Genomic DNA, 15,614 nt, shown 5'->3' with positions numbered 1-15,614 from the left:
AAGGCTAACTAAACATTTTATGCAAATTTAAGGGACTATCGAGACACTTTGAAAGTTCAGGGGGCTAATTAATCATTTTAGACAAGTTCAGGGGGCAAATGATGTACTAAGCCAAAAATATAATTAATTTATATTTATAAATTATAATATATTTTTTTTTCCTTTTTTTTTCTTTTTTTTATAAATTATAATATATATAAATATATTGGATTCCTTTCTACCAAAAAAAAATATATATATATTGGATTCCTAAAAAAAAAAAAAAGGCGGGATATAACAGTAAAATTTCTTTATATATGGATGTGAAATTCTACTCCCATAGAAAATCCCCAGCAATATTAGGTGCTACCGAAATGGAAGAAGTGAAGAAATTCGACGAAACAAAGATGGGCGTGAAGGGCTTATCAGATTCCGGCATCACTTCCATTCCCAAATTCTTCATTCACCCGCCTGAATCTCTACTTGATCTCCATCCAAATCCAACTCAAACACCTCTTTCCATACCTACTATCGATCTATCCGCCATTAATTCCGATCGCGCCAAAATCATCAATCAAGTGAAAGAAGCTGCATCAAATTGGGGCTTTTTCCAAATAATCAACCACGGAATCTCTCAATCAGTTCTTAACTCTACTCTCCAATCAATCAGATCCTTCCACGATCAACCTCACGAAATCAAATCGAAATACTATAAACGCCAAGAAATCGGCGGCGTCATGTATGCTAGCAACAATGCTCTGTATCGATCAAAGGCGGCGGCCTGGCATGACTCGTTGCAGATATGGATGGGACCGCCGGCGTCGGCGAAGGCGGAGGAGATACCGGAGATTTGTAGAAAAGAGATGCTTGATTGGGATGTTTTGTGTAAAATTGTAGGTGATACTGTGCTTGAATTGTTGAGTGAAGGATTAGGATTAGATGCAGGGAAGTTTAAAGAGTTAACGTTTGGTGAAGTTAGGGTTTTGCTTGGACATTGCTATCCTTATTGTCCACAGCCGGATCTTACGGTGGGGATAACGGCGCACACAGATCCTGGATTTATGACGGTGCTGCTACAGGATGAGATCGGCGGTTTGCAGGTTAAACACGGCGATGGATGGGTCGATGTCAAGCCTATTGACGGTGGGTTGATCATCAATGTTGGGGACTTTCTGCAGGTATTCAAAAAAAATATATTATTTTTTTTTTTTTTTTTCGAAAAGAAATGGTAAAAAGCATTTTGGGATAAAAAGAGCGGTTTTGATCAAATTTAACGGTTTGACCACCGAAACCGCTGATTGGAGTGTTTCGTGGAGAGAGTTTTGGGATGAAAACGCTAATTTAGAAAAAACTCATTTTATGAGCTTTTTCAGTTAGGGTTTTGCAATATTAAAATTAATGGACTTCTTTAATCCTAATTATTTTATGTATTAAAAAAAGAAATGCCTTTATTTGTCTTTTTGCACAAATCGCTGTTATCAATCAGCTAATTTTTACCAAACAAGTCTACACAAAAAGCTAGTCAAATCAGCTAATGTAATCAGCCAACAGTTAATGCAATCAGTTAACAGCTAATTCTCAAACAGGACCAATATATTACTTTGAAATTGGTTAATTGTGAAAATTGCTTTTCAGATTTTACTCCAATCATTATAAAGTGCACATGATTTCCACATTCTTCAAAAAGTTTGATTGCCTGTAAAACTTTTAAAGTGCGTTAATAACCAATGTTATCAGAACCGGACTGGACATCAAACCGGATTTATAACTGGATCACGGGTCATTTGGTCGGATTGGATAGTTTGGATTGATTGAACCGGATAACCCGATAACGTAATAAATAAATAAATATATATTTTAATTTAATTTAAATTATTAAATTTATTAAGAGTTAAATTTTATTTTATATATATTTAAAATTTAAATACCAAGTAAATTTTGTTTAGATCAATTAAATTTTTAATAATATTTATTAAATTATATAAAAAATAAATACTAAATAATACTTTAAATTTTAAATTTTTAGTATTAGTGTAATATATAAGTATAAAGTGTTGTTATTAAACATTGGCTGAAACCTAGCTTAATGGTAAGGTGTTTATTGTCATAGTTAATGGTCTAGGTTCGAATCCCTCCTTCTACACATTTATTATCAAACCGCTCAACTGGACCAATTTACAGTTGACCCGGACCGTTGACACGGTTCAGTCCGGTTTGTTCAACCTCCTAATAACCAATCTTAATCGGACCGAATATCTGATCGGTTCGCGGTTGAACCGACCAGTCCGGTTTTCACAACATTGCTAATAACTTTCTACAACTTCAAGATGTTTGAATTTACATTTTTATATAATCACTTAGTTGCATAAATTGTATATAGTAAATGTGTTGCACATGTCCTAAAATGTTATCATAATTCATAAAATAAATTAAAAGAAAGTTGTTGCAAAACTTGTATTTTCTAATATTAAAACCGCATACACAACCTTAATCGTTTTACTTTTTTTTACGTGTGCAATATATATATCTTCCACATTTAATTTATTTTTTTTACAATGTTGATTATATTTTACGTAAGTTAACGACAACTTTCTTTTTGGACGAATTCAAGGGTAAATGAGTATTAAGCTTAAAATATATTAATTAATTAGATTTATAAACAACATCAGTTAGTTTTTTTAATACATCACTTTTCCCTCAAATTGTCCAAAAAGTTTGATTGACCTTTTAAACTTTCAACGCGTCTTGATAGTGTCCTCAACTTGCATAAAATGTCCAGATAATATCCTCAACTAACTTAAAATGTAATCAATTAATCACTCGGTTGCAAAAAATAAGTTGCATACGATAGATGTGTTTCACACGTCTTATAATGTTATTATGTAATTCATATAATAGATGAAAACATATTAAAAAAAATGAAGTTTTATTTGTTCAAATGTAAAACTTGTCTTCTAATGTCAGAACTATATACCTCGATTTTGGCCTTTTTACTTTTCCAAGACGCGTTCAACAACCTTCTGTATGTAACTTACTTTTTGCAATAGAATTATTAACTGATTATATTTTACGCAAGTTGAGTGGGCTATTCAGATATTTTATACAAGTTCAATGAGCTACTAAAACACTTTCAAATTTTCAGGAATCCAATCAAACTTGTTAGACATATGCCTCCTAATGAAAGAGGCATATGATGTATTAAGCCTATTTTAATTATCAATCAACTAATAGTTCCTGAATTTGTCCAAAAAGTTTGATTGATCTCTTAACTTGCAAAGTGACTTAATAACCTATCAACTTGCCTAAAATATTCAATTAGTCTCCTGAATTTGCGTAAAATGCAATTAAAAAATTAAGGTGCATGCGAAAGATGTGTTGAACGTGCTTTATAATGTTATTACATAATAGATTAAAAGGGCAGTTCTTACTTGTTCAATTATAAAACTTGACTTATCTAATATTAGAATTGATTACCCTGACTTTGATCGTTTTACTCCTTTTTAGACGTGTGCACTACATGTTCTGTATTTAACTTACTTTTTTTTTTTGCAACCGATTGATTAATTCATTACATTTTACATAAGTTTAGAGGGCTAACCGGATATTTTATGCAAGTTGAGGAGTTATCGGAATACTTTTGAAAGTTGATAATACCAATACAGGAGAAATGATGTATTAAGCCCTAAAAAATAATTAGAACTAACATGTATTAGGTAAACAAAACATTGATTTAATTAAGTTAATGAATATATTATTTGATTAAATTGTGGGATGCAGATAGTATCAAATGGAGAGTACAAAAGCGTGCAGCATAGAGTCTTGGCCAACTCATCTAAGCAACCCAGAATTTCAGTTGTCAGTTTTTTTAATTTAAGCAAGTGGAGAGGTCCAAATAATTTCTATGGACCTTTGCCTGAGTTATTATCGGCCGAGAAACCGCCTATTTATCGGAATTTCACCCAACAAGAATTCTTTGATAATTATTTTAGCAAGGGTTTGGATACCAAGTCATTGATTCACAAGTTTCAAATTTGAAATCAACCGTCGACCATACAAATTTTAACCACCACCTTATTGTTATTGTTATCCTTGGTATTGGTTGAAAAGTGAAAATAAAATGTGATTTGGTCGATTTGTAAAGATGGTCCTCGTGATTTAAAGTTTACAAATATGGGATGTGTGATTTGTGAAATTTGCAGTTAAAATATACGTGATTTAATTTTTCAATCAAATAATACTTGTGTTTTAGTTAATTACAATTATATTTTGAGTAATTTGCAAAGTCAATCTTTTTAATTGTTTTAAATCGTTTATTTTTAGATAAATAGTCACGACAATAGTTTTTAACTGAATGTTTAAGTTTGTAAACTGCACATACGCAGGCAAAGTCCTAAAGGAAAGAATTCAGCGGCTTGAAAATCTAATAATCTACTTCAAATCGTTAGGTGATCCTGAGAGACCATAAATCAGAATCTGTTAGGTCATGTTGGAATTGTTTGAAAAATATTTTGTACAATATTTAATATCAACTCATCTAAACTATAAAATATATAGTTAACATTAGGAATGTTGACATGAATGTTAATGACCAAGTGGATTTGGTCATTCACCATTAGATAATATAGAAAATGCAAAAAAACATAAATAATAACAGAAGTAAAATATAAAAAAAGAAAAATATGAAATTTGCAAAGAAAATATAAATGGAGAAAAAAAAAGCTATATGACAAAAATAAAAAATAAGGGACAGAGGTGGAACTAAGGGGGTTGGGTTAGGCTCGAGTCCTGGCAGGCCGCCGGAGAATTGAGAATTTTTTTTTTTTTTTAGTAATGATGTCTGATAATATTTTGGGGAAAATTATATTTTTTTTTTTGTTACAGGGAGGGATGAACCCGACAACTAACTACTAACTAATCTAGGAAAGTGAATTCCTGACAAATCTTGATCTAAAATAACCTGGATGCCTGCAGGCGGCACACCACACTCGTGATGACCCAAGGCTAGAGAGCCTGCGAAGTTTGCCATCCAATCAGCAGCTTGGTTACATTCCCTATAGGCGTGCTGAATCCTTACATTCCAATCTCTTGCCAAACTTATCTTACACTGCTTGATTAACCAGAAGTATCTGTGCCGAATTACCTCTTTCTTGATTAGCCTGATGACAACTAGAGAGTCAAGTTCCATGATCACCTTTCTGTATCCCTTCGTCCAAGCGTACTCCAAACCAAAGTAGACCCCCCAAAGTTCGGCAAGGACTGCCGTACAACTCCCCAAATTTGCAAGGAAGCCCCCTTGCCATATGCCGTCACTGTTCCGAACAAGTCCCCCCGTACTAGCTAGCCCCAGATTGCCCTTGCTGGCCCCATCCGTATTCATTTTAACCCAATCTCTCTCCGGTGGAACCCAACCAATACTGATCTCCCGGCATTCCCTTATATTTCCTTCTTTAGCTATCGAGAAGGCTCCAACGAATGAGACAGTCTGGTCTTGAATGAACTGGAAAATGTTGCTTGGTCTCATGAACTCTGGATCAAAGATTGCCGAGCTCCTCCATCTCCAAAGCCACCACAGAACAGTAACAAACCAAACATCCCATCTCCTGCCTCTCCATAGAGTTTTAACCTCCAAGTTTCTCTGAATCCATGCCTTTAGATCCCCTGAGAAAAAGCCATTGAGCCCACTGCCGGGCATCAGCAGCGCCCAGACCTCCCTACCCCGCTTGCAGTCACGGACGACATGTATTGCCGTTTCCAACAGAGCGCAGACGCTATACAGCGAGTCAGAGGCGATGTGTCGTTTAACTCACATCACGTTGGTTAGGATTTTTCCCCCTGCCAGTAACCATACGAAGTATCTAATCCTCTCTGGAACCCACAATCTCCAAATCAGGTCGTAAACAATTTCTTTAGGCGGAGGGGTACTCAACTGCTGATGCAATTGATAAGCTGACGCAACGGTAAAATTACCCGACGGCGCTCTCGGCCAGCTCCACTCATCCTCCTCCTCATTTTCCACAAAGATCACACACGATGCAATTTTAAGGAGCCAACCAGCCGGGATAAGACTCGCAAACCTCGCCCATTTCCAACCCGAGGATTTATCCCAGTAGGAACTGACGCACCTCGACTTAGCCTCCTCCGGAATGCTTCTGACAGCTATTTCCTCCAGCGTCTGATCCTCTGCCCATCTATCTGTCCAAAACATACAAGTTTCACCATTATTCACAATACGGCCAATCCCTTTCTTCAGAACTTCAGCCCCCTTGACAAGGCATTTCCAAGGGTGGCTGCAAACCTGTCGATGATGGAATTGATTCAATCCGATACGACCATTGGCGTACTTCTTCCGGAGGACCTGTGTCCAAAGGGTGTTCTCTTCTGTCAGGAAACACCAACTGAGTTTGGCTAGTAGAGCTTCATTAAAATCCTTCGTGCCTCTCAAACCCAATCCTCCAAGACCTTTATCTTGGTAAAACGTATCCCATTTAACCAATCTAACCTTTCTTGAGGAGCTCGTGTCTCCCCAAAAGAAGCCCCGGTGGAGGCTATCCAATTTTCTACAGGTGCTTTGTGGTAAAATGGCTGTCTGCATTGCATATGTAGGAATTGCCGTGGAGACAGCATTGACCAAAGTCGCACGACCCGCAAGTGAAAGTGTATGCACCTTCCAACCACTGAGCTTAGACTGAACTCGCTCGATAACCGCAGCGAAGGTCTCCTTCCGGACCCGCGAGTGAAGGAGCGGAACTCCCAAATAACGACCAAGCTCCGACGTGTTACCGATGCTCAACTCCCCACAGATCAAGTCTTGCAACCTCTCTGAGATATTCGTAGAGAAACAAATCCTGGATTTCTGGAGACTGATACGCTGCCCTGACACGCCACAAAATTCATCCAACACTCCTTTAACAATTCTAGCTTGCACCACCGAGGCTTCCGACATTAGAATAATGTCGTCGGCGAAGAATATGTGTGAGAGGCTCGGGCCTCCTCGAGAGATTTTGATCGCTTTCCAGCCCCCTGTTCTAGTTGCATCCGCGATGAGGTGGCTGAGACGCTCGAGACAGAGCACAAACAGGTAAGGCGATAAGGGGTCGCCCTACCGGAGTCCCCTAGTCGGAGTGAAAGCTTCAGTCCTATCCCCGTTCCAAAGCACCGAGTAATTGGGAGAAGTTACACAAAGCATTATACCTCGTCTCAAGTTCGGAGGAATACCAAGCACGTGTAATGTATCTTCGAGGAAATTCCAGTTCAGTCTGTCATATGCTTTCTCGAGATCGAGTTTCAGGATCATCGTCCCTTTACGCCCTTGTTTCCTCTTAAGAGAATCAACAACCTCCTGCATAAGAATAATGTTATCCGTAATCTGCCGGCCGGGGATAAAGCTGCTTTGATTAGGACAGATTAGGTATTTCAAATGGTCCTTCAACCTTGTCACGATACACTTGGTGATAGCTTTATAAAGCACGTTGCAAAGACTAATGGGCCTAAACTGCCCCAATTCCCCAGGATGGTCCATTTTAGGGATGAGGGTAATAAGCGTGTCATTAAGTTGATCCTCAAGCCTTCCATTATTCAAAGCGTTCAAAACACACTCGCTGGCATTTTGGCCGATAGTGCCCCAAAGAGCCTGATAAAATTTGGCATGAAACCCGTCCGACCTAGGTGCCTTTAGCGGAGCCATCCCAAAAATAGCTTCCCTGACCTCTTCAAACGTAAAGTCGCCACTCAGTCTCTCCAAACCTCCCGGTTGCCATTGTGGAAAAACAGTATCCGTTTTCAGTCTCGGTCTGATCGGCCGTTCATCATGGTACAACGCCTGAAAGAAGTCCCGAACAAGCTGCAATAAGGCCGGTTTCTCCCAAACCCAAAGCCCGTTTGCGTCGCGCAGCCCTTCAATTCTATTACGTCGCCGGCGTATTATAGTAGAGGTATGGAAGAATGAGGTATTCCTGTCGCCACATTCGATCCATTTGGCTCGTGATTTCTGAAACCATAAGACTTCTTCTTGATTCAAGACCTCTTCCAACTCTTTCTGAAGTTTCTGTTCTAGTTTTATGAGCCCAGGAGCTAGTCTGCAGTCCAGGATGCACTGAATCATGTCTATACGGGCTTGAAGGCGCTACTTGCGGTAGAAAATGTTACCAAAAACAGTTCTGTTCCACGTCAAGAGATCCTCTCTAACCTTCTTTAACCCCATCCTCATTCACTGAATGCCGTTCCAGGTTGAATCGAAGAATCGTCTGAAGTCAGGATGTAGCAACCATGCCGCTTGGAACCGGAACAGACGGTTAGGAGACATAGGGCTAGTTGTCCCCGTATGGACAACTATGGGTGAGTGGTCAGAATGGATGTGTGGGAGATGTCTCACGTATGCCTCCGGGAACGCACTCCGCCAATCCACATTACACAAGGCTCTATCCAGCCGGCAGGTGACTCTCGTGCGAGTAGTCAGACCTCTCGCCCAAGTAAAGGCAGAGCCCACATATCCCAAATCAATCAAGTTGATCCAGTCGGCAAACATCGTGCAGCGACTCGCAGTTGGACCAGTTCCTCCTCTTTTCTCATTCGCAGCCTTGATGCAGTTATAGTCACCTGCTAACATCCAGGGTCCCGAGACCTTCTGCTGTATCAATCTCATTTCTTCCATGAAGAGTTTTTTGTAAGTTGTTTGGGGTCGAACATAGACCGCCGTGAACATGAACTCTTTCCCAGAGTCAGGTCCGGTTTTTAGCAACACTCTCGAGTGGATGTACTGCTCATCCCGTACCAGAACTGACACCTCTACCCTGACATCATCCCAAAAAAGCCAAATACCACCCCGAAATCCGTCGGCTTCCACAATTTCCATCCTACTGAAATTGAGCCTCTTCTATAGGTTCCCAGCTCTGGACCCTGGTATCCTGGTCTCAAGGAGAACAAGGATATCTGGCTTCTTATTCTTAATAAAATGTCCCAAAGTGCGCTGAAAAGGTTTGCTCCCCGCGCCAAAGCAGTTCCAAATGAAGACTGACATTAAAAAATTTGCAGAAATGGAAACAGACCTGAGCAGCAATCAAACTCCCGGGCTGAACACGCAAGAACTCCCTTCCACATTTGTATCCACACGGGTCCTTTTCCCTCTTGTTCCTGTTGTTTCCTGTAAAGGTCCAACATTGGGCATGCTAGTGTCTTCCGCAAGGAAATCCTCTGCTAGGACCTCAAAGACGTTTTTCCCTGTGAAATTAAACTGCTGCTCGTTCGCTTGCCTCTGTTGACGACGACTGTTGCTTCCTCTACGTAACAGGGTTTTTCCAGTTAAGAATCCGCTTTTGGTACCGTTGGGGTCCCGGTTTTCTTTATCTGGCTCGTTATCAATAGTTCTCCTGCCATCATCGGGTATCCTGGTTTTCACACTTTCCATCTCAGGCCCTCTGCTCGATCCTATAGTTGCTTTCGCTGAAAACGGACGAGTATCGATCTTCCGGCGGGGGACCATCATCCAGGGCCCGTAATCAATAACCTGTTGCCTTCCAACCTGCTCCTCTTCCGCAGTCGGTGGGTTCGACGTGTTCTGTTGCTTGTCAAGCACGCTACTATTTTCCACGTTCATACTCATCTGGTCACCGGTACTGCTCAGACAGATACTCGGGTTGCTGCAACTAGCTCTAACATGCCCATAACGCCCACAGTTTGTGCGCGCAATATGGAGGCCTTCGTATTCCACTCGTTGTTCACTGCCTTCCAAGTCGAATCGGGCTATCAGAGGTTTGAGCAGGTCGATCTCGACGCAGACTCGTGCAAATTTGCCTCGGGTAGCCTCAATGGTGTTACGATCCACTCGAACCGGTTTTCCAATTGCAGAGGCAATAGCCAGTAGGATATCTTCGTCATAATAATACAGAGGCAGCTCCGGGAACCTTGCCCACACCATGGTTGTATCCACAAGGGATTCCGAGGGATTGAAAGAAGGAGTCCATATACGGACGGTCAGATAATTCCCTTGCACGAGCCATGGACCATCCATAATAACATGCTCTCTATCTTCGTCGCTGTCAAAACGGACAAGATGAAAACCGTGCCCTAAGTCCATCATATCAAAGCTACCCACCGGTTTCCAGAGCTCCATCGCACGTTTCTGTAGCGCAATGTACCCTAGGTTACGGCCGAGGAGTTTTATAACCAGTGCTCGTTTCCACGGAACAATTAGTTGGTTCTTCAAACTAGGATCAATGCTAACCTTTGGATGAAGCGGGTCCTCTTCCGAGAAAACCACTTGTACCTTCCCTTCTGCTCGGTAGTCGGTATAGATGCGGTCACGAGTTTGGATCATCCTTTCAGCTGCTATGTCTTTCCAAGTTTTTTTCTGCGTCGGAGGATCATGGGGGTCCGATGGGATCGGCGTCGGCGGGCGGTGAAAGGTATCGGTGTTTTTGCGAGAGTCGGACTCCATGCTTCCGCTTAGCTTAGTTACGTGGCGTGGGAAAAATTATATTGACTCTAACCTCATTTTCTTTTAAAAAAATTTATTTGTTTTAATTTTATTTTTCAATAATTATAAAAACATGTTACCATTATTAATTAATTTAAATGGACTCTTTATTTTTATTTTGATAACATTTTTTAATTTTATATTAGTTCAATGCTAGTTTCTAAAAAATGATAACATTTTTATAGTTTTAACGCGTTGGAGGCTTAAAAGAAATTACCCAGCTCTAACGGGCTAGACTTTGAAAATTTACCGTCGACTACACGATTAAAATCAACCCCCCAAATCTTAATTCCCAGTTCCACCACTGGCATGGGCTATTTCCAAACTGTAAAACGATGAGAACTGAAAAATGAGTTGTCTCTGTTAGGGATTAAAGCCAGTTAATCAACTGTAGCGCAGCGGAATTGCGGTTTAAAATTTATTTCTAATCCCTTTGAGTTTGATCTTTGCCCGTTAACCATTTATTGAATAAAACCTTTTGATCCGTTTAAGGATATAAACATACCCGGACTGTCTCTTCTAGAGACGGCTGAAGAATCCACAAGGTAGTGAGATCTCCGTAGTCAGGTGCACGAACAGCTATTGAGCTAGAACCGGTGCTAGCCGAAGAACGAAAAAGAACTGGAGAGATTTTGTTATTTGCAAAAAAAAAAAACAAAATCCACTTTTCTTAAAGTGGTGGTGGTTCTGCCGAAATCCTATTCTAAGGATTAATGGTGGCCGAATTTGTATCTTGATTAGTTAGGGTTTTAGTGTTTTAATTTATATATATAGTGTATTCCTAAACTTAATTGATTTAGGGTTAATTGGTTAATTACAAAACTAATCCAATCCTAATTTAATTACATAAATCAATACCAATAATATTTATTCTATGCAATTAATTATGATTAGATTAAATTTAATTACCCCAATTAAACAAACAACACTAATTAATAAATTAACGTATTAGTTTAATTAATTATTCACCGAATGCAATTTCATTAATTTACAAATTAATTAATTACATCCCGTAAACTAATTAATCAATTAAATACTCAACACTTAAGACCATTAATCAATTACCTTGATACAAAGTATCAATTAATCAATTAATTAACCACCAATTAATTACCTTGATATTTTACTATCAATCAAGTAATTAATTTCATCTCTCCAATGTACCGTTCTATAAGTTCTAACTCAGATGTTCGATGTGCACGATCTTATGGGATTGTCCTTAGCTAGCAGTGGGCTCACGACCCACAGACAGTAAGTGGGTTCTAGCAAACCATTACTGCCCCTAACCAAGACAGAGTTTCAGCAGTCTAAAGATGCAGAGACCCTGTAGTTATCTCTTAACGACTTTTTCCATTTGATATCGATATTATAAACTAGAGGCATGACGGCTGTCATCCTCTCTGTTGTTTATGATATTTCTTGATCTTAAGTAGATTAATGAATCAGATAAGTAAACTACTTATCTGGGTGTGGCCACACACTTATCAATCTCACTTATCAAGTGGCCTATGATATCATCTCAGTATTACGTGAGTGGTAATTCCATCACTTCACTATCAATACCAATGCGTTCACCTGTTCACCCAATCATACCCATATTTGGCATCCTGTTACAGACCTGTTAGGCGTATGTCAAAGTGAACCGGATCCCACATTGATATTATAATGAAATCTGGTCTGAAGACAGTTAGAGACCTACTTAAGAAAACTAATGACACAACCACCATGTAGTTTTCTCGGGCGGATCGATCCAGTCACATGTATACAACATGTACCCATATTCACAACTGACTTATCAAGTGCTATGGCTAGTATCGATTACTACTATACAGTCGTCGAATATACAAGTCTGTGGTCCTAATCATTCCTATGATAGAATAGACTTGGGATATGGTTTTACGATTATCAATCAATGGATTCTCTATTCATATTATAGCACAAGATATAAATGAACTAGATTAATGCCTTTATTAATGTGACACAAATACATTTTATAAGAACCAATGCCTATGAACTAGGGCACACCAACAGTCTCCCACTTGAACTAGTTCCAAGTGGGTATTGCCCTAAACACTATAGATCTAGTTCTACCAATTGCCTTGGTAAACTGACCAGCGACATTGTTCTCAGTGTCATCCCTCTACAATATAATGTCACCGGGTAAGGTGTTACTATCTAAGTATGCGTTTGGATCTCTTGTGTGACATGGGATCCAGTGCTTGTGCTATGGCCCCATTATTGTCACAGAAAACATCAACTGATCTTAGGAGAGTTTGACCTACTCCTAAATCAGTTATGAACTTCTTAATCCAAACTTCTTCATCTGCATCATCGCATGCAATGATGTACTTAGCTTCCGTCATAGAATCGGCAATGGTTGGCTACTTTAAGGATCTCCAACTAATGGCATCACCATTCAGGAGAAATCTATACCCAGTTTGTGACTGGTTATCATCCTTAAAACCTCGGTCAGTGTAACCTGATATTGCCATTCCTCCTACCCATCAAATACTAAGAAAAACATCCTTGGTACGGTTGAGGTACTTCAGGATTGCCTTGACTATCTTCCAGTGTTCCTTATCGGGATCTGACTGGCACCGACTAGTCATGTTTGGTGCAACACGCAACATCTGGCCTTGTACATAACATAGAGTACATGATGGACTCTTGTCTATGTACGATGTCTGACTTAAGCCTAGAAGTCGGTTGGATCTAACCTTGTAGATCTTGATCGGATTCTCCTAAGTCTTTCATTGTGAAGCATTTACTCAACCACCACTTGATCTTGCAGTGTTAATATATTGCCTCCAATGAGCAGTATGTCATCGACATACAATATTAGGAAAGTGGATATGCTCCCACTGAATTTCATATACACACAGGGTTCATCAGAATTCTGTACGAATCTACTTGAAACACCACCTGTATAACCGGTTTTGCCTCCTCAATGATTTGAGGATCTATATCGGTTCCCAAAGCAGCCTCAGCATAAGCTGCAGGAGTTTGTGAGTCTTGAATCTCAACGAGATCAATATCACTCCCACTGTCTACTTTGGAAAGGAATTGCTTTTCCAAAAGATTACAGACCTAGCCACGAATGTTTTATTCTCAGCTGGGTTGTAGAAGTAATAACCCTTAGTTTCCTTAGGGTAACCCACGAACTGGCATTTAATAGATCTGGACTCTAGTTTGCCACTTATCAATTTCTTGACATATGCATCAAAGCCCCAAATCTTCATGAAGGAAACGTTGGGCTTTCGGCCTGTCCATAATTCATATGGTGTTCCTTCAACTGCCTTGCTCGGTGTATTGTTAATTATATGAGCATCAGTTTCCAAAGAAAATCCCCAAAAGGAGATAGGGAGAGAAGCTTGACTCATCATTGAGCGGACCATGTCGAGCAGGGTCCTATTCCTCCTTTCTAACACTCCATTCCATTGGGGTATACCAGGAGGAGTGAGTTGGGATACAATCCCACACTCTCTCAAGAATAAGACAAACTCTTTGCTCAAGTATTCGCCCCATCTATCAGACCGGAGCGCTTTTACTTTCTTGCCAAGTTGATTTTCTACTTCATTTTGAAATCTTTGAATCTCAGAAGAGTCTCCGATTTATGTTTCATCAGATACACATACCCATACCGGCTATAGTCATCTATGAAGGCAACAAAGTATAGAAAACCAGATCTAGCACTGGTGCTCATTGGACCGCATACATCTGAGTGTATCAGCTCCAACAGCCCCGTGGCCCTTACACCGGTTTTGGTGAAAGGCACCTTTGTCATCTTCCCTTTTAAACAAGATTCACACGTGTCATAAGACTGCATGTCAAATGACCCTAGCGCTCCACTAGAGTAAAGCCTAGTTATGTGTTTCTCATTTATGTGGCCAAGATGTCAGTGCCAGATATATGTAGGATTTAGTTCATTAGTCTTAATCCTTTTAGCGTTTATGTTATAGATTGATTCACTATGTTTTAGATCAAGGATATACAAACCATTTTCTAGAAATACGGTTCCATAAACAATATTGCCACGATGTATAGAAACCATACCACGTCCAATATTAAAAATTAAAACCATAAATATCCAACATAGAAACTGAAATAATATTCCTGCGCATTGCAGGTACAAGATAGCAATTTCTAATTTCTAAAACTAATCCACTAGGTATCTCTAAGAATAATCTTCGATATTTAAGGCCTCTACATGAGCGCCATTGTCGACTCGAAGATCCACTTCACCAGATCCCAGCAATCTCCTATTTCTTTGTCCCTACACATTTGAGCAAATGTGAGTACCACATCTAGTGTTTACAACCCAAGATGTAGAAATAGCCAGATTAAATTCAACAACATAAATACCTGAACCAGAAGCTTCGACCTTCTGTTTCTCCCTTAGCTTTGGACACGCATTTTTCCAGTGTCCCTTCTCATTACACTCATGGCAGATATCATCTGCTGAGGCCAACCTACCTTTAGAAGCTGTCGCCTTCCTAGCATTGGGCTTGGCCTTTTGGGCCTTCGCTTTGGACTTGGACTTGGCCTTTCCTTTAGGTACGTTCCCTTTGTTAACCAGCAACACTTCTGGAGTCCTCTTGCAGGATTGCTCAGCAAGTTTCAACATGCCATGCAATTCTACTACAGACTTATCAACGCCCTGCATGTGGTAGTGCATGATAAACTGATTGTAGGATGCCGGAAGTGATCCAAGAATGATGTCGACTGCTAGTTGTGCAGGCACTGGTGAGCCAAGCCTTGACAATGTGTCAATAAAACCCTTCAACTTTAGCACATGTGTGCTAACAGAAGTCCCGGCTTGCATCGTAGTGCTGCATAGCGCCTTTGTTGTCAAGTATATTTCCTGACGAGCTTGATCTTGGAACATCCTTTTGAGTTGATCCATGATCTCAAAGGCGTGCTGCTCCATGAACTGTTTCTGAAGATCAGGAACCATGGTACCCAGCATAATGCATGACACATCTCTGTCATCCTTAACATGTTGGTCGTACTCCGCCATTTGATCAGCGGTTACGCCCCGACCTGTAGGACGAGCTGCTGGTAAGGCAGCAGTCAGCACATATTCCTTCGACTCGTGTCTAAGAACTATTTGCAAGTGCCTGGACCAGTCAAGGAAATTAGTCCCTGAAAGCTTTTCCTTTTCCAG

At 40.0% G+C, this 15,614-nt stretch overlaps 1 protein-coding gene across 1 annotated transcript; it reads left to right on the top strand.

Moving 5' to 3' along the window:
• The first annotated feature begins 264 nt into the window (after positions 1-264).
• LOC136208591 (1-aminocyclopropane-1-carboxylate oxidase homolog 4-like) lies at positions 265-4,737 on the top strand. Its single transcript, XM_065999637.1, has 2 exons — positions 265-1,157; positions 3,757-4,737. The coding sequence occupies exons 1-2, from the start codon at positions 297-299 to the stop codon at positions 4,012-4,014; spliced, it is 1,119 nt and encodes a 372-aa protein (XP_065855709.1). The 5' UTR covers positions 265-296; the 3' UTR covers positions 4,015-4,737.
• The last annotated feature ends 10,877 nt before the right edge of the window (positions 4,738-15,614 follow it).

This window comes from Euphorbia lathyris, chromosome 10, assembly GCF_963576675.1.
Source record: "Euphorbia lathyris chromosome 10, ddEupLath1.1, whole genome shotgun sequence".
Taxonomy (NCBI): Eukaryota; Viridiplantae; Streptophyta; class Magnoliopsida; order Malpighiales; family Euphorbiaceae; genus Euphorbia; species Euphorbia lathyris.
This window is presented reverse-complemented; position numbering and strand designations above follow the sequence as displayed.